The 27,096-nt window shown below is 32.3% G+C and overlaps 1 protein-coding gene across 1 annotated transcript in view; it reads left to right on the top strand.

The window, feature by feature from the left end:
- The window catches only part of LOC134720877 (integrator complex subunit 8-like), a 39,291-nt gene extending 20,884 nt beyond the window's left edge, over positions 1–18,407 (top strand). Inside the window, exons 14-27 of the mRNA XM_063583426.1 lie at positions 5,054–5,190; positions 5,884–5,994; positions 6,276–6,483; positions 8,324–8,433; positions 9,058–9,142; positions 10,303–10,430; positions 12,194–12,253; positions 13,931–13,992; positions 15,129–15,247; positions 15,623–15,726; positions 15,961–16,011; positions 16,468–16,606; positions 17,209–17,252; positions 17,624–18,407. Coding sequence (XP_063439496.1) covers positions 5,054–5,190; positions 5,884–5,994; positions 6,276–6,483; positions 8,324–8,433; positions 9,058–9,142; positions 10,303–10,430; positions 12,194–12,253; positions 13,931–13,992; positions 15,129–15,247; positions 15,623–15,726; positions 15,961–16,011; positions 16,468–16,606; positions 17,209–17,252; positions 17,624–17,740 — 1,475 coding nt within the window. The 3' untranslated portion in view covers positions 17,741–18,407. The remainder of the gene's footprint in view (positions 1–5,053; positions 5,191–5,883; positions 5,995–6,275; positions 6,484–8,323; positions 8,434–9,057; positions 9,143–10,302; positions 10,431–12,193; positions 12,254–13,930; positions 13,993–15,128; positions 15,248–15,622; positions 15,727–15,960; positions 16,012–16,467; positions 16,607–17,208; positions 17,253–17,623) is intronic.
- Positions 18,408–27,096: the final 8,689 nt, after the last annotated feature.

The raw sequence follows: 27,096 nt of genomic DNA, 5'->3' as shown, positions 1-27,096 counted from the left end.
AGTCTTTTGCATTTAAATGACTATTTGAGTCATACAAATAAGTTTTATACAGTTCAGTGAATATCCTTTGCAGTTTTCAGTTATCAGTTTAAATCATGTTGGCTGGTGCAAGTATTTTACTAACCCTTATGAGAACAAGGTCTTGCTTTGTTATCTTATTAAACCCTTTCTATAAAAGTGAGGGCTATATTGTAATCATCTTGTCTATCTGTCCTTTCAACAAATTATTTTGTCACTCTTTTTACATGAACCACTGGAATTGAATGTCTGAAGGTCTGATATTTGATGAGCACTTTTTATACGCCCGTCTTTAAGACGGGACGTATTATGGTATACCGTTGTCCGTCCGTCCGTCGTCCACACTTCGGACAATAACTCAAAAACACTTTCACCAATTTCCATGAAACTTAAGTGAATTGTTTATATCTATTGACTTAAGCTCCCTTTCGGTTTTTTTTAATTTCAGATTTTAAGTTTTGGATTTATGGGGCTTTATTCATAAAAAAGGGGGCATTTTCAACACTTCGGACAATAACTCAAAAAAGCTTTCACCAATGTTCATGACACTTTGGTGAATTGTTTATATCTATTGATGAAAGCTCCCTTTCAATTTTTATAAATTTCAGATTTTAAGTTTTGGATTTATGGGGCTTTATTTATAAAAAAAGGGGGATTTTTAACACTTCGGACAATAACTCAAAAAGGCTTTCACCAATGTCCATGAAACTTTGGTGAATTGTTTATATCTATTGATGTAAGCTCCCTTTCAATTTTTATAAATTTCAGATTTTACATTTCTGTGTTATGAATTTTTATGCTTAAAAAAGGGGGGATTTTCCAATTTTGGGACAATAACTAACACTTTCACAAAGTTTTATGCAACTTTGATAAATTGTTTATATATCTATTGACATAAGCTCCCTTTCCATTTTTATAAATTTTAGATTTTGCATTTTCTTAAGTAATGAATTTTAATACTTAAAAAAGTAATGAATTTTTATACTTAAAAAAGGGGGATTTTATGCAACTTTGGTGAAACTTTGGTGAATATATTAATGTAACATCTCTTTTGATTTGTATAAATATCAGATTTTACATCAACTATACCAAGAGTAACGGGCGTATCATGCGCTAAAGCGCAGCCCTTTATTGGATATGTCAGAAAAATACTTCATGTTTTCCACTTCTTTCAGTTACGTGTGGGGGACATTGCTTGCATTCTTGTTTTCATTTGGGTTGATATATCAATTAATTTGAGTACAAACAGTTTTGTGTTGAAAATAAAATATTTTTATTGTAAAGTTGAGCCATCATGTGTAAAAAAAGGTTTTTCATATTTTTGCAATTGCATCATTATGTTAGAAATTATTCATTATATTTACAATGGTTACAATGCATCAAACAAAGTGAGAATGCATAGAAAATTAAATATTCTGCATTTTTATGTCTCCGCCAAAGTGGAGGGACATTAAGTGTTATCCTTGTCCATGTGTTGGTCTGTACATACTTAGTCCCAAAATTGGTTTCCATTCTCATACTCTAGTTTGCCTCTACTAAATATTATGAAACTTATACATAATGCTGATTACCCACAAAACACATAACAAGTTGGAAATTGGGTGGCCTCACTTTTACCCTTCTGGAGCTATGCTCCTCTATAACGTTATTTGCAAGTGGGGCATCATCTATGTTCCTAAAAACACATTCTCCCTTCATTTAGTTTATTTGCTTAAAAAATGAATAAAAAGAATATACTCAAATAACAGGAATAAATAGAATAATTCAAATATCAAATTCTTAGAACATTTATTTTATAATTAGATTTATCGATATTTTTTTATTTTAATCATTTAAAAGTCATCAGGTCACGATTCCCACCTATTTCACGGTACAATACTCAGACAAGTTTCTCAAGGGAACCTACCTTGACCTCTTTTTCAACAAGGACTCGTCCATCAACTGCTCATTCTACAGGTAACCAAAATTGGTGCACAGATAGCTATTAGAAGAACATCATAGATGTGTGTAGCTTCTTAAAATAAGACCGTACATTTTGATAATGTCAGATACTAACTTTTTAGTACATCTTAATTTTTATTATTTTTTTCACTTAAATGTGTGAAGATCACAAATTAGGATTTTTATTTTAATATTGTAGACACTTTGCACTGTGGTTTTAAAATATATTGGATAGAAGTTGTTGATCACTTATTACATAAAATTATTTCGGCAATCACCAGAAAATTAATACAGGCTTCTTGCAAATGCTTTTCTTCATATTAACCTAGTATTTCAAATACATTTTTTCATATTATAAGTTAAATTCTTCAACAATATAGAACTACAATTTATGAGTCATTCTATTGATAACTACAAAGGACAAGCTCATAGACTTTTTAAAAAACAAAAGATATAAAAAAAAAATTAAAATTAAAAAAATCAATTATATAAAAAATGTATAAGATATTGCTTTACAGCATTCTATGTTAAAAGATTATTTTTGATGATAAAATGATAAAAGGAGATGTGGGATATAAATTACTGTGACAGCAAACAAACAATACATAAAAACAAAAGGTATTTATATAAGTGATTAATTTTAGTAAAAAACATCAGGAAATAGGACCTAAATGGTAAAAACAAAACTCATGATGAAATTAATTTCTTTTAGATATTAGATAAAATCCTTAAGGTTCTTCACATGCAGTGGCTAATGCCTTCTACATAATGTGTTTGGCAGGTATTGCTCTATCGATTCTGAATACACTAAACTACAATATGTCTTGTATTACTTTTTCTTTTTTGGTATTTGTGGATTTTTAGGAGTAAACTTAGCAGTTTGCATCAGTTATTGCTTTGATATTCAAATGTTATAATAATCACTGGTGTGTATTATACATGTGATTTATATAATGTATATAAATAATATCTTAATGAGTGACTCAATCCTATATACTGTGTTTATTAATGAAGGGAAGACAACAAAGTGTTGGGAGAAAATAAGTCTAGTAAATGTCTCTTCAATCAAATTGCAGATGAACAACCAATAATTAATCTAAAGAAAACTAACCTTTATTTTAAAATCAACATACATGTATCAGCTGTATATTATAAGTTTCTTTTATTTATTGATTTCAATTACTGATATATAATGTTTTTGAGCTAGCCTGATTTTTGATTGATAAATTCTAGATATGATCAAAGGTAATCTTTTGAGGACTTCCCTCCCGACAATGAGGAGTCTATCTACGGTGTCTACTTTGTCATCTCTCAGCCAACAACCAACTGAATTACAAATGATCAGAGGTATTCAGGGTTGCGTTTCTGTAGCATGCAGCTCCATATTTTACATAAAATACAATTGAGGTGATAGGACATGAAAAATGTTATGCTTGAAAAAAAGAAAAAAGTTGCTTTTTTATTTCTGTGTTATGCCAAGTTTATATGCCAGTCATTTTATTAGTAGATTAATATTTTATGGATGGTTTGGTTTTATACCCAATTATTTTAATTCAACACTTAACTTTTTTCAATAGTTTCATAAATAATATATAATATTTAAAGAAGTTCTGTAATAGAAGGCTTATTTATGTTTAACTATAAGTTTGCTACCTAAGATACTTAAAAGATACTGTGAAATTATTCTAGTATTGTTAAAAATATGTGGCACAGAAGCCCAGATATTTCAGTTGTATACCGTTGTTTGACTGTCTTATCGCTCTTTAACACTTCAGACAAAAACTCAAATACTTCCACCAATTTTCATGAAACTTTGGTGAATAGTTTATATTCAAAGATGTAAGCTCCCTTTAATTTTTATAAATTTCAGATTTTACGATTCTGAGTTATTCTTTATTATTAAAAGTGTAGGATTTTTCATTTTTTTTTCTATAACTCAAAAATGCTTTTCACAATTTTCATGAAACTTTGTTGAATTGTGTAAATGTATTGATATTTTCTATTTTTAGAAAATTCTGATTTTACGTTTTGGAGTATAAAGACTTATTTCATAAAAAAATGTTAATAACTCAAAAACACTCTGATTTAAAAATCAGAAGATGTGGTATTATTTCCAATGAGAGAACTATCCATCAAAACTCTAAGTGGAGTGGATGTGCGCATGTTTCCCAAAACATTGGTGACTTGTTTATATGTATTTGAATTTGTAGAAATTTGCTGTCAGAATATTAAATTTTGATTTGGTGAATATTTAATACATAATCTAAATCAATAAATACTTATTTAGCAAGTAATCATGATAAAAGAGGTAAGAAGTATATTAACAAGAAATGAAAATATTCCTATAAAGACCTATTTAATCGCACAGGACCCAAATTTGATCACACTGGACTTTTATTAATAATCCATAGTTTATTTGTGTGACATAAACCCTCCCATCCTATGATATCACTTCCATGAGGTTTTAACTGAATAATAATATGTGAAGTTCCTGATTATGCATGGTTTTATTTATCCATTTGAATTTCTAGCAAATCTATTTGCAAATTTGTATGGTGATTGATTTGAAGTGTTGATGAAATTTAACTGAATTATATTTAAACCATTGTATATAATTGTTACATTTATACATTTATTATTACTTGGGATATTGTAGATTTTGGTATTAGCAATATTTTATTTGTTTGTGTTCTAGATATTTACATATTTATATACATGTATATATATATATATATATATATTCTAGACGAGTCTAAATTCTAGTATATGCATAAAAGTAATTTATATACTTCAACTGCAAAACTTGTTACTTTTAGCTTGATTAAAAAAGATTTGCATTTTGATATTAATATTTTTTGGTTTCATAAATAAAAAAATATTGTTTCACTGATAAGATTTAATGTAGAATATAAGATGAATGCTTTAGTATGATTTGATTACAGTACAATTACTTTAAAGAATCAAGATCAAGTTGAACTGAATTGCAGATTAATGTAATACAGATTAATTTTTTTACAACTTTATTTATTGTTTTATATTTTAATTGGCATTAAATGTTAGAAACTCATTTAATTACTGTTTTATAATTTTTCAGATTCCTCTGTATCATTAAGTAACCCTGAACAACAGTTGATGTACTCGTATGACCCTGACATAATACGCCATGTCGTATCAGATCTCTGTACCAAACTTGGCAGGTCTCCAGCCTATGTTATGTCACTTAATGAAAAGGTATAGATAGATATAGGAAGATGTGGTATGAGTGCCAATGACACTTAACACACCTAAATTCTCCATTCAAATAACAATTTATAAAAGTAAACCATTATAGGTCAAGGTACAGCTTTTAACATGGAGCCTTGGCACCAAAACTTTATTACTAGTGCAAAACCATTCAAACAGGAAAACCAACGGTTAAATCTATATAAAAACCATCACAATACTGTACACCAATTAAATTTTCAGAGAAATTTGTTAGCATGAATTTCCTGGGTATAAAGAAAGTTGAATATTAATCATAGGAAATATGTCAAACTTGAATTGTTAATTATGTTGATGTGAGCAACTTTAGGCCACAGTACAGCCTTAATAATAAGCAAAGCATATGCTACATAACAAGCTGTGAAATGCCTCAAGTATGCTAAAAAAAGTTAACATAGATATTTGCATGTAGCAGTTATTAAAACAGGATTGAAGACATGGATAAATGCAAGTGGTAGATAAATATAAAATGACTGAAACATGGCTGTAAAATATGTAGAATGTTAAACAATTGAAAATATAACCAATATCATATTACTGTTGAAAAATACGAAATATGAAAAACCACTGTGAATTTGGAAATATGATCTCTTCACTATCTTAATTCAAGTGAAAACTCCTAACTTTTATTTTCTTTATTAACTGAATAATATTATTTTACAGTGGAAGGTTCCAAGAGAAATGCACCAAGTCATATATAATTTGACATCTAGTCCTGATCAAGCCTATATTTACCTCCTGGTGGGAAAAGCTTGCCATTTGATGGATGTTAGGGTAAGGTTATTTACAACTGAGTATCGTAACATTGAGAATATTTTTATATTCTGTGTATAATCTATTGATGGAAAGAAGTTTTGTTAAATTCTACTGCTGTCTTTATTTAACTTCCTTTTAATTTTACTTTGCCTTTACCAAATAAAACTTATACACAATGCTTATTACCACCAAAAACAAATCAATTTGGTATTTTGGTAGCACTACGTTCACCATTCTTGTTATGTCCCTTTATGAATAGAAAAACTGATTTAACCATATCAACTCTTCCCACATTTCAGATATATGAAAGAGCTAGACAGTTGCTGATGGTGGCTGACCGTGTTGTAGCAGAGTTATCCTACACATTATCTAAACACATACGATGGTATACACTGCTAGCTGATCTACAACAATACAACATGAATGAGTCACTTGGAGAAAATTCAACATTACAAGATCTCATCAAGAAAACTAAAACTTGTATAACTTCTGTTAGATTAGGACAAGGTATTCTTATAAAATATTTAAAAAAAAAAACATTAGATAAAAAAAAAGATGTGGTATGATTGCCAATGAGACATCTCTCCACAAGAGACCAAAATGACACAGAAATTAACATCTATAGGTCACTGTACGGCCTTCAACAATGAGCAAAGCCCTACAGCTATTACTGTTTTTAAAGCAACTCTTCTACACCAATTTTTTAAATGGCTGTTATTTCTTTGAAAAGATATCACAAGAATTGATAATTGCTTATTTTTTTTACAATAGTTGCAGGGAACACTGAAAAGCATAAAATAAGAGGTCAAGAGTCAAATTGAAACCATTGTTAAATGCTCTAGACACTCCCTCTTTTTAATTTTCCAAATTGTACCATTATTAAAATAAAATACAATGAGGTAACTTTTTAGCTAACCTGGTCCGAAGGGCCAAGTGAGCTTATGCCATCACTTGGCGTCCGTCATCGTCGTCTGTCGTCGTAAACTATTTCAAGAATCTTCTCCTCTGAAACTACTTGGCCAAATATTTCCAAACTTTATCTGAATGTTCCTTAGGGTATCTAGTTTATGAATTGTATCAGAAGTTTTGATCTATCAACAAACATGGTCGCCATTGCTAAAAATAGAACATAGGGGTCAAATGCAGTTTTTGGCTTATATCTCAAAAACGAAAGCATTTAGAGCAAATCTGACATGGGGTAAAAATGTTCATTAGGTCAAAATTTATCAGCCCTGATAATTTCAGATGAATTTTGTTGGGTTTCTGCCACTTAATTGGTAATTTTAAGGAAATTTTGCAGTTTTTGGTCATTATCTTGAATATTATTATAGATAAAGATAAACTGTAAACAGCAAAAATGATCAGCAAAGTAAGATCTACAAATAAGTTAATATAACCAAAATTGTCAATTGGTCCCTTAAGGGGTTATTGTCCTTTAATGACAATTTTTCACAATTTGTTCATCATATTTGCTAACTTTAAAAAATCTTCTCCTCTAAAACTACTCAACCAAATTCAACCAAACTTCAACTGAATGATCAGTAGGGTGTATAAAATGAAGTTTGTGTTTTATTTTCTATTTCGTCAAAAAACATGGCTGTCATGGCTAAAAATAGAACACAGGGTAAAATGCAGTTTTTGGCTTATATCTCAAAAACTCCAGCATTTAGAGCAAATAAGACAATAAAGTTAAAGTATTTATTAGGTCAAGGTCTACCTGTCCTGAAATTTTCAGCCCAATTGGGTAACTGGTTTTTCAGGTATAAATGCCCCTGAATTGATGATTTTAAAGAAATTTTGCTGTTTTTGGTTATCTTGAATATTTTTATAGATACAGATAAACTGTTAATAGCAAAAATGTTAAGCAAAGTAAGATCTACAAATAAGTCAATTTGACCAAAATTGTCAATTGACCCCTTAAGGAGTTATTGCCCTTTAAAGACTTTTTTCACAATTTGTTCATCATGTTGACTTACTTTAAAAAATCTTCTCCTTTGAAACTGCTGTATCAATTTCGGCCAAACTTAGGCTAAATGAGTTTCAGAGTATCTAGTATAAATTTTATATTTTATTTCCTTGTATGTCAAGAAACATAGCTCCTATGGTTAAAATAGAACATAGGAGAAAATGTTGGTTTTTTTTCGCTTTTGAAGAAAAAAGGACGATTCAAAGAACATTTAAATAAATTGAAAAGCCAAAATAATCATTGATGAGAGATTTAACCGAAATAATTCAGGTGAGCGATTCAGGCTCTCGAGAGCCTCTTGTTGTAATAAAAGTTTTATAAGGCACTATTATTATGATATTAGCAATATGTGTTAAGAGAATGATTTTTTCTCTTCTTCAGATATCCAACCTAGTCATAATATAATACAGCACTGTGCTGCTTTCCTGATGAACATTAGAGATATAGGATACCTCAGTAATATGGACCAAAGTGGAAGTGGACATATAGAGGTATTGTCAAGAAATATGTCAAATTTGGTCTCATTATTTTTTTTCTGAAATAGCTACCAATTTGGCAACTGGTCCAATGGAGGTTTGCCATGCATAAAAATGAATAGGCTTTATAACATCAACCCAACAATGTTAGATCTGTAAATTTGCTTTCGCAAATTTTTGGTTCTTCCCTCGCCGGGATTCGAACCCATGCTACTGTGATATCGTGACACCAAATCGCCTGCACTGCAGCCGTCCCGCTAGACCACACGACCACCTGGGCTCTCAAAAAAAGAGCTTTCGGTGGCCATATGTTACCTTTCCACGTCAGTTTTAATCTAGCGGCGTACTACAGTACATGATATATAAGGCATGAAGATATATATATATAAAAAAAAGAGGAAATTTTTAATGTTGTTGAAGATTACATAATGACTGTTATTATCAATGTTGAGCCAATTTTCCTGCCAAGCAATCTGGTTTCCTCCCCCAATAAAAAGTGGCATAAGTCATTTAACATAGAGTGCTGAAAGTGGCAGTAAACACCAATAGTTGTTAATCAATCTCATTGTTATATATTTTCGTAAGGCAAAAATTAATACAATATAAAAATATGTAGCCATGTTTCTTTTTCTAATATAGTTTTGTAGACAAGTAGCCTGTATGTTGAAAGAATTACCATCTGTTAAATCTGTTCGGAAGCTATCCAGAGAAATATGGGACACAGGTATGCTTACTTTTTTAGCTCACCAGGCCCTTGTGAGCTTTTCTCATCACTTGGTGTCCGGAGTCGTCTTTAACTTTTATCAAAATATTCTCCCCTGAAACTACTGGGCCAAATTTAACCAAACTTGGCCACAATCATCATTGGAGTATCTAGTTTAAAAACGTGTGGTGTTACCTGGTCAACCAACCAAGATGGCCGCCATGGCTGAAAATAGAACATAGGGGTAAAATGCAGTTTTTGGCTTATAACTCTGAAACCAAAGCATTTAGAGCAAATCTGACATTTGGTTAAATTGTTTATCAAGTCAATATCCATCTGCCCTGAAATTTTCAGATGAATTGGACAATTGATTGTTCGGTTGCTGCCCCCAATTGGTAATTTTTAAAGAAATTTTGCCGCTTTTGGTTATTATCTTGAATATTATTATAGATAGAGATAAACTGTAAACAGCAATAATATTCAGCAAAGTAAGATCTAAAATTAAGACAACATGACCAAAATGGTCAGTTGATCCCTTATGGAGTTATTACCCTTTATAGTAAAGTTTGGTAAATTTTTACAAAATACTTTCCTCTGTATCTAAAGGGCTAAGTTTATTATAGATAGAGTTGTAAGTAGCAAGAAAATTTAGTAAAGCAAGATCTACAAACACATCACCATCACCAAAACACAATTTTGTCATGAATCCATCTGTGTCCTTTGTTTAATATGCACATAGACCAAGGTGAGTGACACGGGCTCTTTAGGGCCTCTAGTTTAAAGACATTTACTTTCACTGTTGGTTTAAAAGAGTAGGTTAAAAAGGGCCCTAACATGGCCTGCATTTCTTGCTCAAATATCAAATTAGAAGTTCATGGTATTTATCACAATGCATCATAGTTAAAATAATGACTCAAAAGGAAAAAGAGGGTTGTTCTTGGCTATTTCATTACTTTTTTATGCCCTTAAATTATCACTTATTTTAATTTTACACAAAATTGGAGAAAATGGACCAATTACCATTGGTATTAAGTTCTGAAACATTTAGTGTTTTAACAAATGTTTTGTATCTTTTTCGTTAAAATAAAGCTTATTGTTTTGTCAAGTTCATTATGATAATTGAATTCCTAAATTAAGGTTTGTCTTTGAAGGTACTAGTAAATATCGCATTTCTATTTCAGTGAGAAATATTTACACAATAGGAAGTCAGAGGATAAGTAGTAGTGGTCGTCACAGTGCAATACACAGAGATCCAACCATAGCTATAATGGCTGTGGAAGCTTTTCAAACATTCCTCACAAAGTTCAAGGTAGGTAGTGACAATACACAGAGATCCAACCATAGCTATAATGGCTGTGGAAGCTTTTCAAACATTCCTCACAAAATTCAAGGTAGGTAGTGACAATACACAGAGATCCATTGATAGCTATCATGTCTGTTGAAGCCTTTCAAACATTCCTCACATAGTTCAAGGTAGGTAGTGACAATACACATAGATCCAACCATAGCTATAATGGCTGTTGAAGCCTTCCAAACATTCCTCACAAAGTTCAAGGTAGGTAGTGACAATACACAGAGATCCAACCATAGCTATCATCTCTGTTGATGCCTTTCAAACATTCCTCACAAAGTTCAAGGTAGGTAGTGACAATACACAGAGATCCAACCATAGCTATAATGGCTGTGGAAGCCTTTCAAACATTCCTCACATAGTTCAAGGTAGGTAGTGACAATACACAGAGATCCAACCATAGCTATAATGGCTGTGGAAGCTTTCCAAACATTCCTCACAAAGTTCAAGGTAGGTAGTGACAATACACAGAGATCCAACCATAGCTATAATGGCTGTTGAAGCCTTTCAAACATTTCTCACAAAGTTCAAGGTAGGTAGTGACAATACACAGAGATCCAACCATAGCTATAATGGCTGTTGAAGCCTTTCAAACATTCCTCACAAAGTTCAAGGTAGGTAGTGACAATACACAGAGATCCAACCATAGCTTTAATGGCTGTTGAAGCCTTTCAAACATTTCTCACAAAGTTCAAGGTAGGTAGTGACAATACACAGAGATCCAACCATAGCTATAATGGCTGTGGAAGCTTTCCAAACATTCCTCACAAAGTTCAAGGTAGGTAGTGACAATACACAGAGATCTAACCATAGCTATAATGGCTGTGGAAGCTTTCCAAACATTCCTCACAAAGTTCAAGGTAGGTAGTGACAATACACAGAGATCCAACCATAGCTATAATGGCTGTTGAAGCCTTTCAAACATTCCTCACAAAGTCCAAGGTAGGTAGTGACAATACACATAGATCCAACCATAGCTATAATGGCTGTTGAAGCCTTTCAAACATTCCTTACTAAGATTAAAGTGGTAAGTATCGATTTAGATAAAGAAGTTAATTTACTGGAGCTATCTTGTCTGAAAACCTTTCAGAGAATCCTCACTGAGGTTAATGTAGGACAGTGCACCAGACTGAAATCCTACTGTTGCTTATTTAAAACACAAAAGGCACTTAGAGTGTTGCTACTGATAGTAATACCGTACAGCGGGTTATTTTCGCGGGGTGTACATTTTCGCTTATTTTCAAAAATTTTCGTATATGTTATTCAATGAAAATCGCGAAATTTTACACCCGCGAAAATAACCCGCTATACAGTATCAGATGTTACAAAATACATAAACATCTAAAATTTTCAGCTGTTTCTATAAGTTGTTTCAGTCAAAGAAGATATTTGTCAAACTCAGTTCAGATGGTTTTATTTTGTTTGCAGGAATATCCTTTTTGACTCATAGGGATCAAGGTTAAAATTATCAATGACTTGGAAAGGGATGCTCTAAATTTTAGTAACATTTATACATATTTATTAATTTATTCACAACAAAAGGTCAAAATCTCAATATGACATTGGCACTTGTCAGTACAAAAGAGTTATATTCTAAAATCTAACTTCATCAAGCATTTCAAATGCTTGGCTTAAGAAGATCTTAATGTAAAATGAATATGCTTATTAACCTTTTGTAAAATTTGAATAGATTTTCTGATAGAAATGTTTATTTTTTTCAGGATCCTTCCTGTATTTCTGTATTAATTTCCTGCTTCACCAAGTACTATAATCTACTCAGGGTAGGTATATATGTAATAATCTACTCAGGGTATGAACATATGTAATAACTGGCAGAAATGTACAGTTCACTCGCTTAAAATGTAAGTATGTAGAAGAAAACGGAAAATGTATGCAGAATTTTTTCTGGATTTTTTTTTAACTTTTCAAAAACAAAATGAAAAGGGAACATAAAAGCAACACCTTTTATTCATTAGAATTTTAAAACATTGAACACAAAATTTGGTTAGTAAATAAAAGGGTTAAATCGTTTGAGAGTACTGTAAGGGCGTTTTTCAATAAAAGCGTTATTTTCAGACCTAAAAAAAATGGAAAATCAACTTGTCTAAGATTTAATTCCAAGAGTTATTTAGAATACCTCTATAATAGACCTGTTTGTAAACAAAAAGTGCAATCTTAAATATTCTTTAAAATTATATTATTTTCATAATTTATGTACTGTTTCGTAGGGGACTTTTGTTCCCTACGGAACGTCTTCTAAACACACATATTTTTTGCAATTTTAAATGTTTCCTATAGACATTCCAGTTTGTTTACTTTAAATACTAGAAAAATATTATTTTTTTCTGAATTGGAAAACCATTGTTATCGATAAAGATTAGACAGTACTTCACATATGAAGGTTCAACTTATGTTACCTAGTGGACATTTTGATGCGTTTCGTAGTGGACAAAACCGTTTCGTAGTGGACAAAAAGTTTCGTAGTTGACATCAACCCTATCATATGTTAATAAAAACATAATAAAAATTACATGAAACTAACCCTTGTTATTTGTTTTGCACGAATATAATTGAAAAAAGATTAAAAAAAGACTGCATGGTAGTGATAGTGTCCACTACGAAACTTTTTTCTTCCATACTTGTTTCGTAGGGGACCGTTTCGTAAGGGACGTATTCGCATGTTTTATTTTTTCCCCACAATCCCTATATTGCAATAGTAACAAGACTGATTGTATTCATCAAAGCATTTATCAAGCTGTACACTGATATTTTTTTCATAATTTTAAAACCAGATACTGAAGGAGATTTGACCCGTTTCGTAGTGGACATTATCAAAAATACGGTATCACTCTGGTCCATTTGATGTGCTCAATTTTTCTTACCAACAATTTAATTGCCGTTATAAAAGCATCACTTCTTTTGTAAGACCCTAATGTTTATATCTCTTGCAAACAAAAATTACATTGATTTTATAGAACTGTTTATTGGCAAATTTTAATGACTTCGTTTCGTAGTGGACATTTTGTGAGGGACACACCTTCTGAAATTAAAAAACCTATAATGAAAGCTGTTTATTAAAATATGTTGGCTCTGAACATACTTTTGAATATTTAAAGAACTTATGTTAGGTAAAAAAAACATTTATTTCTTCTTTTTTTTACGATATTTTAGAGTATGAATGTTGAACAGGCGGTCTAGGGACATGCCATTTTGGTTGTTTTGGACCATTCAGGAGTCAATATCTTTTCAATCCCTCTAAAAATAAACTGTTTCTTTGCATAAAAATGTTAAATCTAATTCAATGTACTGACTGCACAAAAAAATACTTGCAAAGATCAAACACATTTTTTTTTAAGTGGCTGGGACAAGAAAATACGTTTTTATTGAAAAACGCCCGTAAATTCTGGTAACAATTGTTTTATTTGCATTCACTTTATTTCTTTGTATTTAATATTTAGGACGACATTTCTTGTGAAATCTACAGTGAATATGTACAGTTTTGGCCCACTGTTGTCAACAAGTAAGTAAATATGTATCATAGTTTGTTTTTTCATTTTGCTAATTACTATAGTTATTTTTTGTCAAATTTTCCCTGTTTGGAGAATCATGCCACAATAGAGAAAAAATACTATTGACAGGGGTGCCTGTAGAGGGTGTTTGAATCCAAAAATTTATGATCCTTTCTGATGTTTGTTTATAGTCCAGGGACTTTAAAATCAAATATGCAAATTCCTGGTCCTCTCTCATATCCTAAGCTGTTGCTAAGTTTGTTGTAATATATTTATATGAAAAAGGGGAAAATAAATATGCATAAATTAATATAAAATAAGCAAAATAAATTTACATATAAATGGGAAAAAAGGTCATATATTTATTTAAAAAAGGACAAATCAATTTACAACTACAGTCAAAACTGAGTAAACAGGACCCTGAAAAAAACGGTTTCCTGTCCATTGAGGCTGTAAAGTCCCGTTTGTTTTCCCTTCAAAGTCTTTCTTAAAAAAACCTTTGTAAATAAACCGTTCGTATTCCGAATTTCGGTCTTATGCAGTCCCAATACTCTTAATTACATCAAATATTACCTGTCAAAACCGGTTTGTCAAATTAATTTTAAATGATCGATACGCAATCAAAACATATTTGTTTATACAAAATGGCTTTCCAGGATAATATTTTAGCCAGGTGTTAAACTGTTAAAATAAAATAGGACAGCAGTGAGCTGTATTATTTATTAAAACACTATTAACGTGTTAATTTTATCTAAAAGACAAGCCCAATATATCTCGGATTTAACTTGCGTTGTTACTTGAATTTTTTTTTAATTCTAGGCACAACCAGTTTCTAATTTTTTTCCAGCCAATGAAGATTATGATTCAAAACAAATCAAGTTATTACATTATTGCGTTTTGTATTTTACTTTTTCAGTCTATCCATTTTTTGTAGTTTTTAATCTGACAGAACTTTTAAATGCAATATATCAGACGTCACAAGTCATTTACTTCTGGTCAAAACGGAAACCTGAATAAACAGGCTCACTGTCTAAACCGGCCATTTTTCATAGTCCCGTAGCCGGCCCGTTTATACAGGTTTTACTGTATCACATTTAATTATAGAATTTGTTCCCAAGTATAAAACTTGTTTTGCAATATATTTCAGTCCCAATACATTAAATGTCCGAGCCATAGAAGAGAGTCTTTCCATTTTGATGCAGCATGCACTAGTTACCAACCCTTCACAGCCATCATGGCTTAGAACACAGGCAGATATTCACTTTGGTGAGTAAATCTTGTATACAAAACCTTTCCACAAAAAAAAAATTTCATGAAATAATAATAGATACAGGTAAACATTTATTAAATACAAGAATTGAATTTTTTAACTTTCGTTAGCAGGGTTTCCTCTTATTCTTTATTTCTGTTGACCATAAACAATAGTAAAGATTATATTTTTACTGAAGAAAAATCATTGATTTATTTATTAATTATGAAGATATGAATGATTACACAGAAAATAAATCCAGAATAGTAATTTATGTACCTTTTTCGCACTTTGTCCTCTTTGATTATCTTCTTAGAAATGGTACCTAGAGGGCTTGTTTTTCATAGGTCATTAGCTGAATTTATAAAATTAATATACATTATTTTTTGTAGCAAATAATCAATATTCCCCGGCCATGAAGTTTTATATGGAGTCTGGAGTTGTAGCATCAGATTTCTTTTCAATAGCTGTACCTAAAAGTTTATATGATGATCAGGTAAATACTATTTATGATATCACTTTAATATGATCACACAGGAGTTTTATCAAATTTATACTGTTTATTAGTAAGATGTGAATAAAACCATTTCTTTGATCACATTTCCTCAATTGAAAAAAAGCTGTAAACTCTATTAAAGATTGTGAAGGAAAATGGGTTTTTAACGAGTGATAATCCCTTTTTGCTGAAAAAATTTGCATTAAGTGTGTAAATGTTTTGTTCTTTTTTCAGGTATACAAAAGAATGATCAAGTGTTGTTTGTATCTACAGTGCCATACACAGGTTTGTTTCTTCCATACATATTTAGAACAAACTATTTGTGTTTTTAACATGGTTAAGATAGAAATGTAACCAAATTTCCCGGAATTTACATATACAAACCTTTTTTTCTGTGGATCCTTTATACCCAGTATTTCCAATCTTCTGCAGGGCACTATACAATAAACGTATTTACACTTTTGGCATTTAGCTGTATTTTGCCTCCGAATGACCTTATATCACCTCCGAATAACGTTTTGACATCAAGCAACAATCACTTTTTAGTTGTGACGTCAAATATTTTAAATTATGAAGTCGAAGTTTACAGGAATGTGTGTGATGTTATGTAATTGCGGACAAATTTGCCTACAAGTATAAATACGTGTATTAATATTTCTCAGAAAAGTGTAAATACGTCTATTAACATTTCTCAGAAAAGTCAAATTAAGCTGTATTTGAACTTTATGATTTATTTTTCAGGTAGCAGTATTATGTCAGTTTACAGATGAAGTCGATTATACTACAGCCTTTAAGGCTTTACAGGAAAGGAACTCATACGATGCCATGGACTCATATTATTCCTGTATTTGGGATATCAGTATATTAGAGTTTCTAGTCCGTATCCTTTTATACATTTGACAAAATGCAGCACACAAATATTTAACCTAAGAATCTGCAGACAAAATTTTACCTACAGATTTCATAAATTTTCTATTCATGATTCTCAAGCTTAAATTTCTCTATTATGTATGGAATTTCTTATCTCATTTGAACATAAATGTATTTACACTTTTGGTATTTAGCTGAATTTTGTCTCCAAATGACCTTAGATTGCCTCTGAATAACCTTTTGACGTCCAGCAACAATCACTTTTTTATTGTGACGTCAATTTTTTGGAATTGTTATGTCAAAGTTTACGGGAACCTGTGTGATTCTACGTAATGGCAGACAAATTTGCATACAAGTGTAAATACATCTATTGTCTTATCTCCCTTTATATTAAAGGCAAGTATTTTGTTATTTTACTTTTTGATGAATGGTAAAAATATGTATGTGGGTGTCCCTTAACACAGTTCAGGCTGAATGTTTGTAAAACAATTTACTCAATGTTGTTATAAAAGAAGAAGGAATATATGTGTTAGTCATCAATGAACCAGAGGTTGATTACTTATTATATTGTCATATTTTAATGTTTTGTTATAGCTCCTTAATCATATTTAGATTTACATACAAGAAGAGGAGAAATGGACAAAAGGCAGACAGCTGTAAGTTATCTATCCTTTTAACAACATGCTCATATTACCCATAATTCAATTGAAAATTACTGAATTTACCTTATGTTTATGGGTAGATAGACATATATTCTATGTATTCAACATTCCTGTATATATATAAAGGAGTTTTATGACTGATAATTGACTCCTATGTCAAATTTTATCAGGTTCTCCTCTGAGTTCAAATTTTAGTGAATAGTCATCTAAAATTGCGTAAAGATATGTTTTAGTTTTGAGGTCAAAATCAATTCTTATATAAATTATGTTCTAAATGTAGTTAGTGATCAGTTTAGAATTTAAAAGTAATACCAAGATACTTGATATGTTGATTTATAGATTCTTATGAATTTTGTATTTTACAGATGAAAGCATTGAGCCAGTTAGACCTGAACAGCAATAATCCTGATGACATTATACAGAGAGCATTACAGATTAGAAAACGGAAATTCTTAAGGGCACTTGCAAAACAGTACCTGTGATTCCATTCACACAATAAATCTATCATATGAGTGCTTGTTAAAAAAGGAAAAGTGCTAATTTAAAAGTGTTAAAACTGATTAAGTTTGGTTATTTTAACTAACAAAATATGTCAATATTTTTACTGTGCCCATCAATGAGGCTTATGCTCTGTCACAATTCAGTGAGCTAATACACTTATTTTAGTGGGTTTAAATTCATGTCTTCAAACTGGCTAAAGAAAATCCTCTTGGATAAAAGCTGTCAGAAGATCAAGTAGAAGAATAAAACATTCATTAGTTGTCATAATTAGAAGCACATTCTTCTGCACAGCAGTAACATGGTCAGGATCAATTCACAACATATATGCATTAAGTTATTACATTTGAAATGTGCAATTTGATTTGAATTTCTGTAACCATGTTTTGTGCTATGAAGTATTACCTATGTAATATGTGATCACATTGATCGGTTTTGTATTTTTGTTTGAATGAAGCCAACAGAATGATAATTTCATTGTCTCATATCATATCATTTATCAGTAGTGTAATTGAAAAAAATAAATGTATTTTTTTACTTCCAATATGTTAGCACTATGTTTGTTTCTTACCTTTTGAAAGTAGATTGTTTTTAAGAAGTATCAGTAGTGGTTAGAGGTTTTGTTGTTTTCTATACAAACAAGTGGTATTTGTATAAAAACATTTTCGAAAAATCCAAAATTATTATGTTTTACACACGCCTTTCATTATCAATAAGTGTTTCATTATTTTGTGTAAGTATCAGTTAACTGATATTATACCTTCATTTTCATTTTCTTATTTTAAGATAGAAACAGCTGAATGGTCATTTTATATATTGTTTAACTGAAAGAGAGGTGTTAATGTTGGTGTCAAATCTGTTTTTCATGTACATTTATTATAGAACAAATCATAATAACGCATTAATTATTATGGAAAAAAGTCGAAATTACATTCATTTAAAGGAATTTGAAGTGCCCCTAGAAAAGAATCTCGGACAGAAATCAAAATATATTTATTTATTTTTTTAAAACATAGCCTTAGAGGCTTTGTAGTATTTTATTAACTTCTAGTTAGGTTCCTGGCTCTAAGTCAAACATAGAGATGTCATGGGTTACATCTGTTTCGGTCTTTGTGTCCTTGATCCAAGTCAAACATGGAGATATCATGGGTTACATCTGTGTCGGTCTTTGTGTCATGGATTCAAGTCAAACATGGAGATGTCATGGGTTACATCTGTGTCGGTCTTTGTGTCATGGATTCAAGTCAAACATGGAGATGTCATGGGTTACATCTGTTCTGGTCTTTGTGTCATGGATCCAAGTCAAACATGGAGATGTCATGGGTTACATCTGTGTCGGTCTTTGTGTCATGGATTCAAGTCAAACATGGAGATGTCATGGGTTACATCTGTGTCGGTCTTTGTGTCATGGATTCAAGTCAAACATAGAGATGTCATGGGTTATTTCTGTTTCGGTTTTTGTGTCATGGATCCAAGTCAGACATGGAGATGTCATGGGTTACATCTGTTTCGGTCTTTGTGTCCTGGATCCAAGTCAAACATGGAGATGTCATGGGTTACATCTGTGTAGGTCTTTGTGTCATGGCTCTAAGTCAAACATGGAGATATCATGGGTTACATCTGTGTCAGTCTTTGTGTCATGGCTCTAAGTCAAACTGGAGATGTCATGGGTAAAGTCACTGTAAGTCAGTTCTATGTTTGTTATAGATACTGCACATAACTTTGTTTTGAAAGTATTTATAGCATCAAATTAGATCCGTGTATAACCAGTGTCTGTTGTGACCTTAATTCTAAAAACCACAAATTAAATATTTGGAGTTGTTTTTTCATGCCTAGCTAATATCAAATACCTCTGATGTGCTGAAATTTCATGTTAATACATATTTTTTTCTATAGGAAACAGTATAAACAAGTTGTTTATGTACTATTTACATATTATTTTTCTATATTAAATATATGAAAGGTTACTACATTTGTCTGACTTGTTAATATTGTAATTACTTTTCCTCTGAATTAAGCCTATTAAGAAGAATTCCACGCTGGTTATTTAGTCGCCTAACCCATTGGAACCTCATTATAACACACAATTCTCTTCTAGTTAGTGTTTTATATTTTTGACTGGGTTTGATGAAGTCCAAAACAAACTTAAAGTAAGGGGATTTTTTCAGATGAATGGCAGTTGGGGGTGATATACTAGTAAGGAGGTACATAATTTATGAAAACCCTTCTTTAGTTTAAACTCAGAACTGGAAAAAAATACACATATGTTGCTTGTATTTCCTGTCATGGTTTCCTTGATAGAGGGTTGCTGCTCACAAGGAAGATATTTAACCAAGACTCCCAAATGGTAAAGTTGAAATTATCGTGGGGTAAATTTTACTGACGCTATCACAAGTTGGTTGACAGATATAGAATAAGTCTTCTATGTTGTGTCCTATCTATTATTTGTCTGTTTGTTTTTTTCATTTTAGCCATTTAGTTTATTTTCGATCTAGGAGTTTGAATTGACTGTCCCTCTGTTATCTTTGGCCCCTGTTGAATTATTGCGCCTGCTATTATGGAATTGTCTGAGGAATTCTTTACAAATCCAGATTTTTCAAGTACTGGTATATGACCAGGACACTATCTATATATTGTTTTCAGGTGGAACATATCAAAAGTAAAACAATCTGTTTCCATTACACTGTTACAACTTCTGTAATCAATACAGAACCCTTAACCTATTCCTGTACAAAATTAAATTAAAAATCACACATTTAATTATCGAATTTTAATTATTAATTGTCAACTACAAAACTGAAAAAATAATTACTTCTTTCCCTTAAAAAAATAGCTAGCAAAATCAGAAAACATTTGAATGAAGATCAAGGTACATTTTGGAGCTAATTGGCCCTGTAAATTTACCAGAAATAAATCATTGCTGTGAATATTTCTGTCCTATTGAATAGATAAGCACACAATGCACTTACTGTTTAAGTGATAGTATTATTTCAAAGCATGTGCAAGTCAAATATATTTGCATTATACACTAATATTACTCATAAATCATGAAAAGAGTATACTGTTCCTGAGACAATAGTCTATTAGCAGTCGACACGAAACGAGACACAGCAAGCACAAAGGTAACAGAAAACTTAGGTCCAAATGGGGGTAATGAGATTAAATTAGTAATAATAGACTTCCAATAACTGGTCAATCTAAGAAATGGAAGATTAATCTAAAATGTTTCAAACGAAAACTATTGATTATTCCTGAGTTATGAACTTGCCTCTTTGATGACATTGAATCTGCAGAGCTAGCAATAATAAGGACTGTTTAAGAGAGGTTAGTAGTCTACTCTTTTTAAAGGAACAAAACTATTCGAACATGGTTTCTTGATAAAAACAGTCAAATTATCTTACAAAACTAATATGGTTTTAGTTAGCTAAAATATTCTTGGCAAGGAGAGATGGATCATTCATAAGTGAAACTGAAAACTTGCCTGTCGAAAAGCACATGCAGGAAATAGAAAATATAGGGACTTTTTTCCCATCTTATTTCGTTCTGTAGTCAAAACCAAATTAATTTCCATGATTCCATGCAAAGGAGCACTGAAGAGTTTAAGGATTTGCACAAGATGTCTTTGATCAACAAAGACAAAAATTGTTTTTCACAAAATATGAACACCCGAATCTGAACGAAATCTAGCTGATCTATAATATTTGATGGATGATCAATAACCTAAAAGTTATCTTGAAAAGAATTCAGGGAAATTTTAGTCAAAAGAATGATGCAGGAGGAATAGATACTTAATTCGCTGACAAACGTCAAATGCAAGAACAGAGGATTTACAACTTTTTTGTTAGTTCGACAGCACATGTTGAATGTCGGATTGCTTACTCATACGCTTTGTTGCCCCCCCTCCCCCTTTCCCCCCAGAAAACATTTGTTTGTGAGATGATATGACAGCAAATTAGCATCAAGATGTAGTTTCTCCAATGTTTGACGCGTATTCTTCTTCTTGAAATAAAGTGATTAGTCTTCATACTTGGAATATAAATTGAACATCTCATGTCTGGGATATTCCTTGCCCATCCCAACTAGAGAAACTTAAGATTAAATCTAGTTCCAGGCAGATCTACAAGGTCTACATGTTTTGCGATCCAATTTTAGATTTATAGCTTGGAGAACAACTATATGTAACTCCTATTCCATAATCCCATGAACCCGAAATCGAGATTAAGAATTCACTATTAGAAAATGGTTGCTTGGGACATGTATCATTGACAACACAGTCTGGAGACCGTAGAACAAGATATTTCGTTTGCATTCAGAGAAGTTAAAGAAAAACACGCAAATTCATCCCGCTGTGGGTCTGAGGGTAATCAATATACAACTTCCTTGTCTTATGTAGCTGTCAGCAAAGACTGCCGTGTAACGTCTCAATGTGATTATGACTTTTTGGTCATCTACTTGAGGCGGTTTCAACAAACTCGACGAATTCTATGTAGACACGCTAATAATTATTGCATGAATAAGCCTCTATCCTTAAATAGATTCTTTCCCTGGAGCCACCTATGCAGATGATACAGCAGTCTGGGACAAAAGATTGAACAGATGAATGGCATCCTACATCTGGATTCCGGAAAACTGGATTTTCGAACTGTGACGTACAACTAATGCAGCGTAATATCAAAAATGGTCAAGAGGAATGACATCCATAACAAAATCAGACATCAGTTATAAAACTAAGGTGCTCCTGATACCTTGAAAACACCTGCTTCAATATATTGAAAAGGGTTGAAATTTTCTCATATGTTCAATAACGCTCCTCTAAAAATAACAATATTTGCTTGGAACCAGCTGTCTTTTTTTATTAAATGTGGAAATCCGGGTTACGAACCAAAACCGAGGGAAACACATCAACTATAAGAAGAAAACCAATGAACAACAGGAACATCGAAGTGCAACAAAAACAAACGTCTATACACATAGAAACGAACTAAATGATAACAACTGCCATATTCCTGAATCTGTACAGGTCATTTTAAGAAAAAAATTGTGGGTTGAACCTGGTTTAATGGCATGCCAAACCTTCTGCTTTAGGTAGATCTATGTAGTTAGCACTTCGGTGTTGACATGAATATCAATTATATATAAAACCGAGATATGGTATGATTGCCAACAAGACAACTATCAATAGGAGAAAAGAGACCAAATGACACAGAAATTAACAACTATAGGTCATTCCACGACCTAAAATTTACTGTTTGCAGAAGTATGAATTATTCGAAATACTAAGAATTTTCGTATCCCAATTATACTCTCCCTTATTCGGTACAACCTCTTGGTCAATACTGTAAAGGTGTTTCCATATAAATAGTCGTGGAATTTCTCGGTGACAGCCCATTTTAATGCCAAAAATTCTAACTTGTGTACTGGGTAATTTCGCTCGGTCTTACTGAGTCCTCTACTGGCGTAAGCAATGACACGCTTCTTGTTTTCCTGTTCTTGGTATAATACCGCTCCTAGGCCTTGCATGGATGCATCAGTATGTAACTCGAACTGATTATTGTATCGTGGAAAACCAAGTATAGGTGGTGAAGCTAGTGCTGTTTTGTGAGTTTGGAAAGCTTGTTCTTGAAGATCTCCCCATATCCATGATTGACTGTTTGGATCTCGAGGTTTTGGCTTGCGTTTCTTTGATGAGCTTTTCGGTGGAGGCATCAAGTCGGTGAGTGGTCTTGCTATTTTAGAAAAATCTTTAACAAACTTCCGGTAGTATCCTACAAAACCAAGGAAACGACGGACTTCTTCTGGTGTTGTTGGACGTGGCCAGTTAGTTACCTTGTCTATCTTTGCAGGATCTGGTTGTATTCCATCTTTGGAGACGATATGACCTATATATTTGACTTTCTCTTGAAGGAATGAGCATTTCTTTGGCGATAATTTCAGGTTGCTTTCTCTTAATCTCTGTAATACTTTCTCTAATCTTACTAGATGTTCCTCATACGTATCGGAGAATATAATAAGATCGTCTAAATAGATAAAGCAGATATCAAGATGGAGGTCTCCTAATATCTCTTCCATTAGCCTCTGATATGTCGCTGGACTGTTGACTAATCCAAACGGCAAGCGGTTAAATTCGTAAAAAACCTAGTGGACCGACAGTGAAAGCTGTTCTCTGCTTATGGGACTCTTCTACTTCTACCTGATGGTACCCGCTCTTCATATCCAGTACAGTATATAGCGTATTACCTCCAAGAGCGTCTAGTATCTCCTCGCTGCGTGGCAAAGCGTAGGAATCCTTCACGGACCTTTGATTAAGTTGTCTGTAATCAATACACTTTCTGAGTTTCCCATCCTTCTTTCGACAAAGTACCACATTAGATGACCAAGGTGAGTGAGAACGTGGTATTATTCCAGCTGTGAGTAGTTGTTGTAGATGTGTACGAACTTCATCAAACATGGCTGGTGGTATACGCCTATGTCTCTGCTTAAACGGTGTATCATCAGTAAGATCAATTCTATGACGAACTGCATCTGTATGACCAATGTCGGTGTCTGACATACTAAAAACATCTCTATACTGTCTAAGTAGTTGTTTACCTTTCTCTAACTGTTCATCACTGAGTACGTCTGTTGGTAAGTGTACATCGTTTAAAACATCATAATCTGTACCATCTGGTGTTTCTATATCAGCAATTGAGACAGGTTGCAGCTAACATAGGATAGCGTTCGGTGAAACTGTTATGGTTCTCGTTGTAACATTACTGATATGTACAGGTACTAATCTGTTATCTCTGTATTGGTAGTTGACAAGAGTTGGAGCTATGTCTAAGTCTTCAGGTACTGCTGCCTTATGTGTTGGTTGGAGTATTCCACATACAGGGTGGTACGGCAACTCATGGTCCATATAGCCTTGAAGCATGACATCTTTATTCGGTGGAATGCGGACAGTCTTTCCCTCTGCGCATTTAATCAATGCTTACCTGTTGTTTCTTTTGTTGAGTTGTTGCTCTCTAAGTAAAAGGCATCGAAACGTCATATACCATGGAGTGATCAAGTTGGCGTTTTGCAAAAACCGATGACCAAAGCGTTGTTTCACATCATCCATAGCTCTATGCAATACGTTGGTACCAAGTAGCAAAGGTACGACCTTGTTGTAGTTGCTATCAGGAACTACTAGTAGTAAGCAAGTTTGTGGTAAATCTGATGGTGATGCTCCAGGTAATTCTAAGTCAACAGTGATGTAACCATGATACGGTAAGTTCTCTCCATCAGCACATTCAATGTGTAAAATACGGTTAAGTGTCTGTATAGTATGATCAGGTAAGTATTTTCGATGAAATGACTCGCTGACAGTGCTTACTGTGGAACCTGTGTCTAATAAAGCTGTAGCTGGAATACCATGTATCTTAACAGTGACTTCGTTGGTGTTACCTATTAGTTGGTCAGTGACATCTTGTGTTGACTGTTGCTGTTGGTATGCATCACAGTGGTATGCATATGTTCTATCTTCAGCGTTGATCTGCTGGAAGGTATAGGCTTTTCGTGAATGGTCTAATCGTATACGGCAACCAATGGCTATGTGATCAAGTCCTCCGCATCTATAACATACAATAGGATCTTTTGGAATAGGAGTTGCAGTAGGTGAGTAGTTTTGGTTGGCTTGGTTGTCAAAGTCGTTGTCCCAGTAGGGTCGTTGTCTACGTCTACGACGATGGCGTTTCTTCTTTGGACCATACTGTTCCATGACTAATTGGAAGAATGTAGTAGCCCCTTACTTAATAAATGCCAACAACAAAACCGAAAATGAAAACAAAATACTTTCAATCCCAAAAGCCTATGTCTATAAAAGGTGTTTCAAAACAAAAATGTTGCAATACAACTATAAACTACATAACCACCACACGTACTAGAGTATCATAATTACAGTTAATCAAAATGGTAAATTTTAATCAATAACTAATACTCAATTCTATAATTACTAAAATACACACAAATTATATCAAATACACATGAGTGTACATTGATAAATAAGTACTACCAAATATTAAAATGACTGAGCATCATATGCAAATGAGTGCACCTCAATCAGATTATATTTATAAGTGAATAAATTCAAATAATTCAACAGTCACTTTTTTCTAATCTATTTAATCAAACTATAGATTTTTCAAACTCTGTCTAAGTTCAACACAGAGTAAAGGTACTATATACTATAACTGTATACGATAGTGTTGCTTTCTGTATAAAATGTACTTTTAATGTGTAAAAAATATAAGTCAATAAATTCTACAAGTACATCTGCACTCTCTTATAAATGTAAACTATCAACCACCAAGTGATGCTAATGTTCAATGAACAACAAAAATTATTTTAAATTCAATGTTCGAATGTAAAATGTTTAAGTGTGAAAGGTCAGTATGTAGGACGTTAACAAAAAAATTTCAAAGTCCAAAATGTATGAATGAATGAACAATGTCAATGTGTAAAAATGTTAAGTGTAACTAAGTTCAAGTTGAACTGTGGTATAGCAATAACACTACATGTATGTATGTATGTATGCTATCTATCAATGTATGTTGCTGTAATAAGTGTTGATGTTGCAATACGATATAGTAATCGACCAATGTATGCTATCTAATTAAAGTCTTCTTTATGTAAACAAATTAATGTATAGGTAAAATGTTTTTTTTTTCAAAGTGTGTAAGCAAACTATTTCAGTATACAATTATAATATATATATAAGTAAAAAGCCTACCTTATAAAGCTAAGTTACTCTCCAATTCCAATCACAATAATATGAATAAATTTAAACAACAAAAGTTCTATTTTCAATTAAGAAAATCAAAAAGTCTAAGTTACTAAAAGTAACTTCCGGTTTCACAAATTTTCATAACTGGAACACGGTATAAAATGTTAATGTAAATAAACACATGTGGACATCAACGGATGTAAACACTGGCACGTGCATCTTCGGACATCTGCGCATTGTTGGTAAACAAACATCACGTGGTCTCATCTGTCGTCTGCTTCGGTGGACACACACACACACACACACACACTGGTACCCTAATTCGACTGTGCCATCAATCCATTAAACTACGTGGGCGCCATTTTGTAACAGGGTCGATTCTTGGGTCAAGTAATAATAAACTCTGTTTAGGGTTCGGATTATTTATTATACCAGTAGTATAAAAATAAACTCTGAAATAACAATATCACAATTATAAATAACGGATCTATTATAAAACTAAGTTATACATTATCACATAAAGTTATGGTATAATACAATGCACAATAATACTGTGTACTATACTGAGATTACATATAATAGACATTCAGTGAGATGATG

This window comes from Mytilus trossulus, chromosome 6 (genome assembly GCF_036588685.1).
Source record: "Mytilus trossulus isolate FHL-02 chromosome 6, PNRI_Mtr1.1.1.hap1, whole genome shotgun sequence".
NCBI lineage: Eukaryota > Metazoa > Mollusca > Bivalvia > Mytilida > Mytilidae > Mytilus > Mytilus trossulus.
This window is presented reverse-complemented; position numbering and strand designations above follow the sequence as displayed.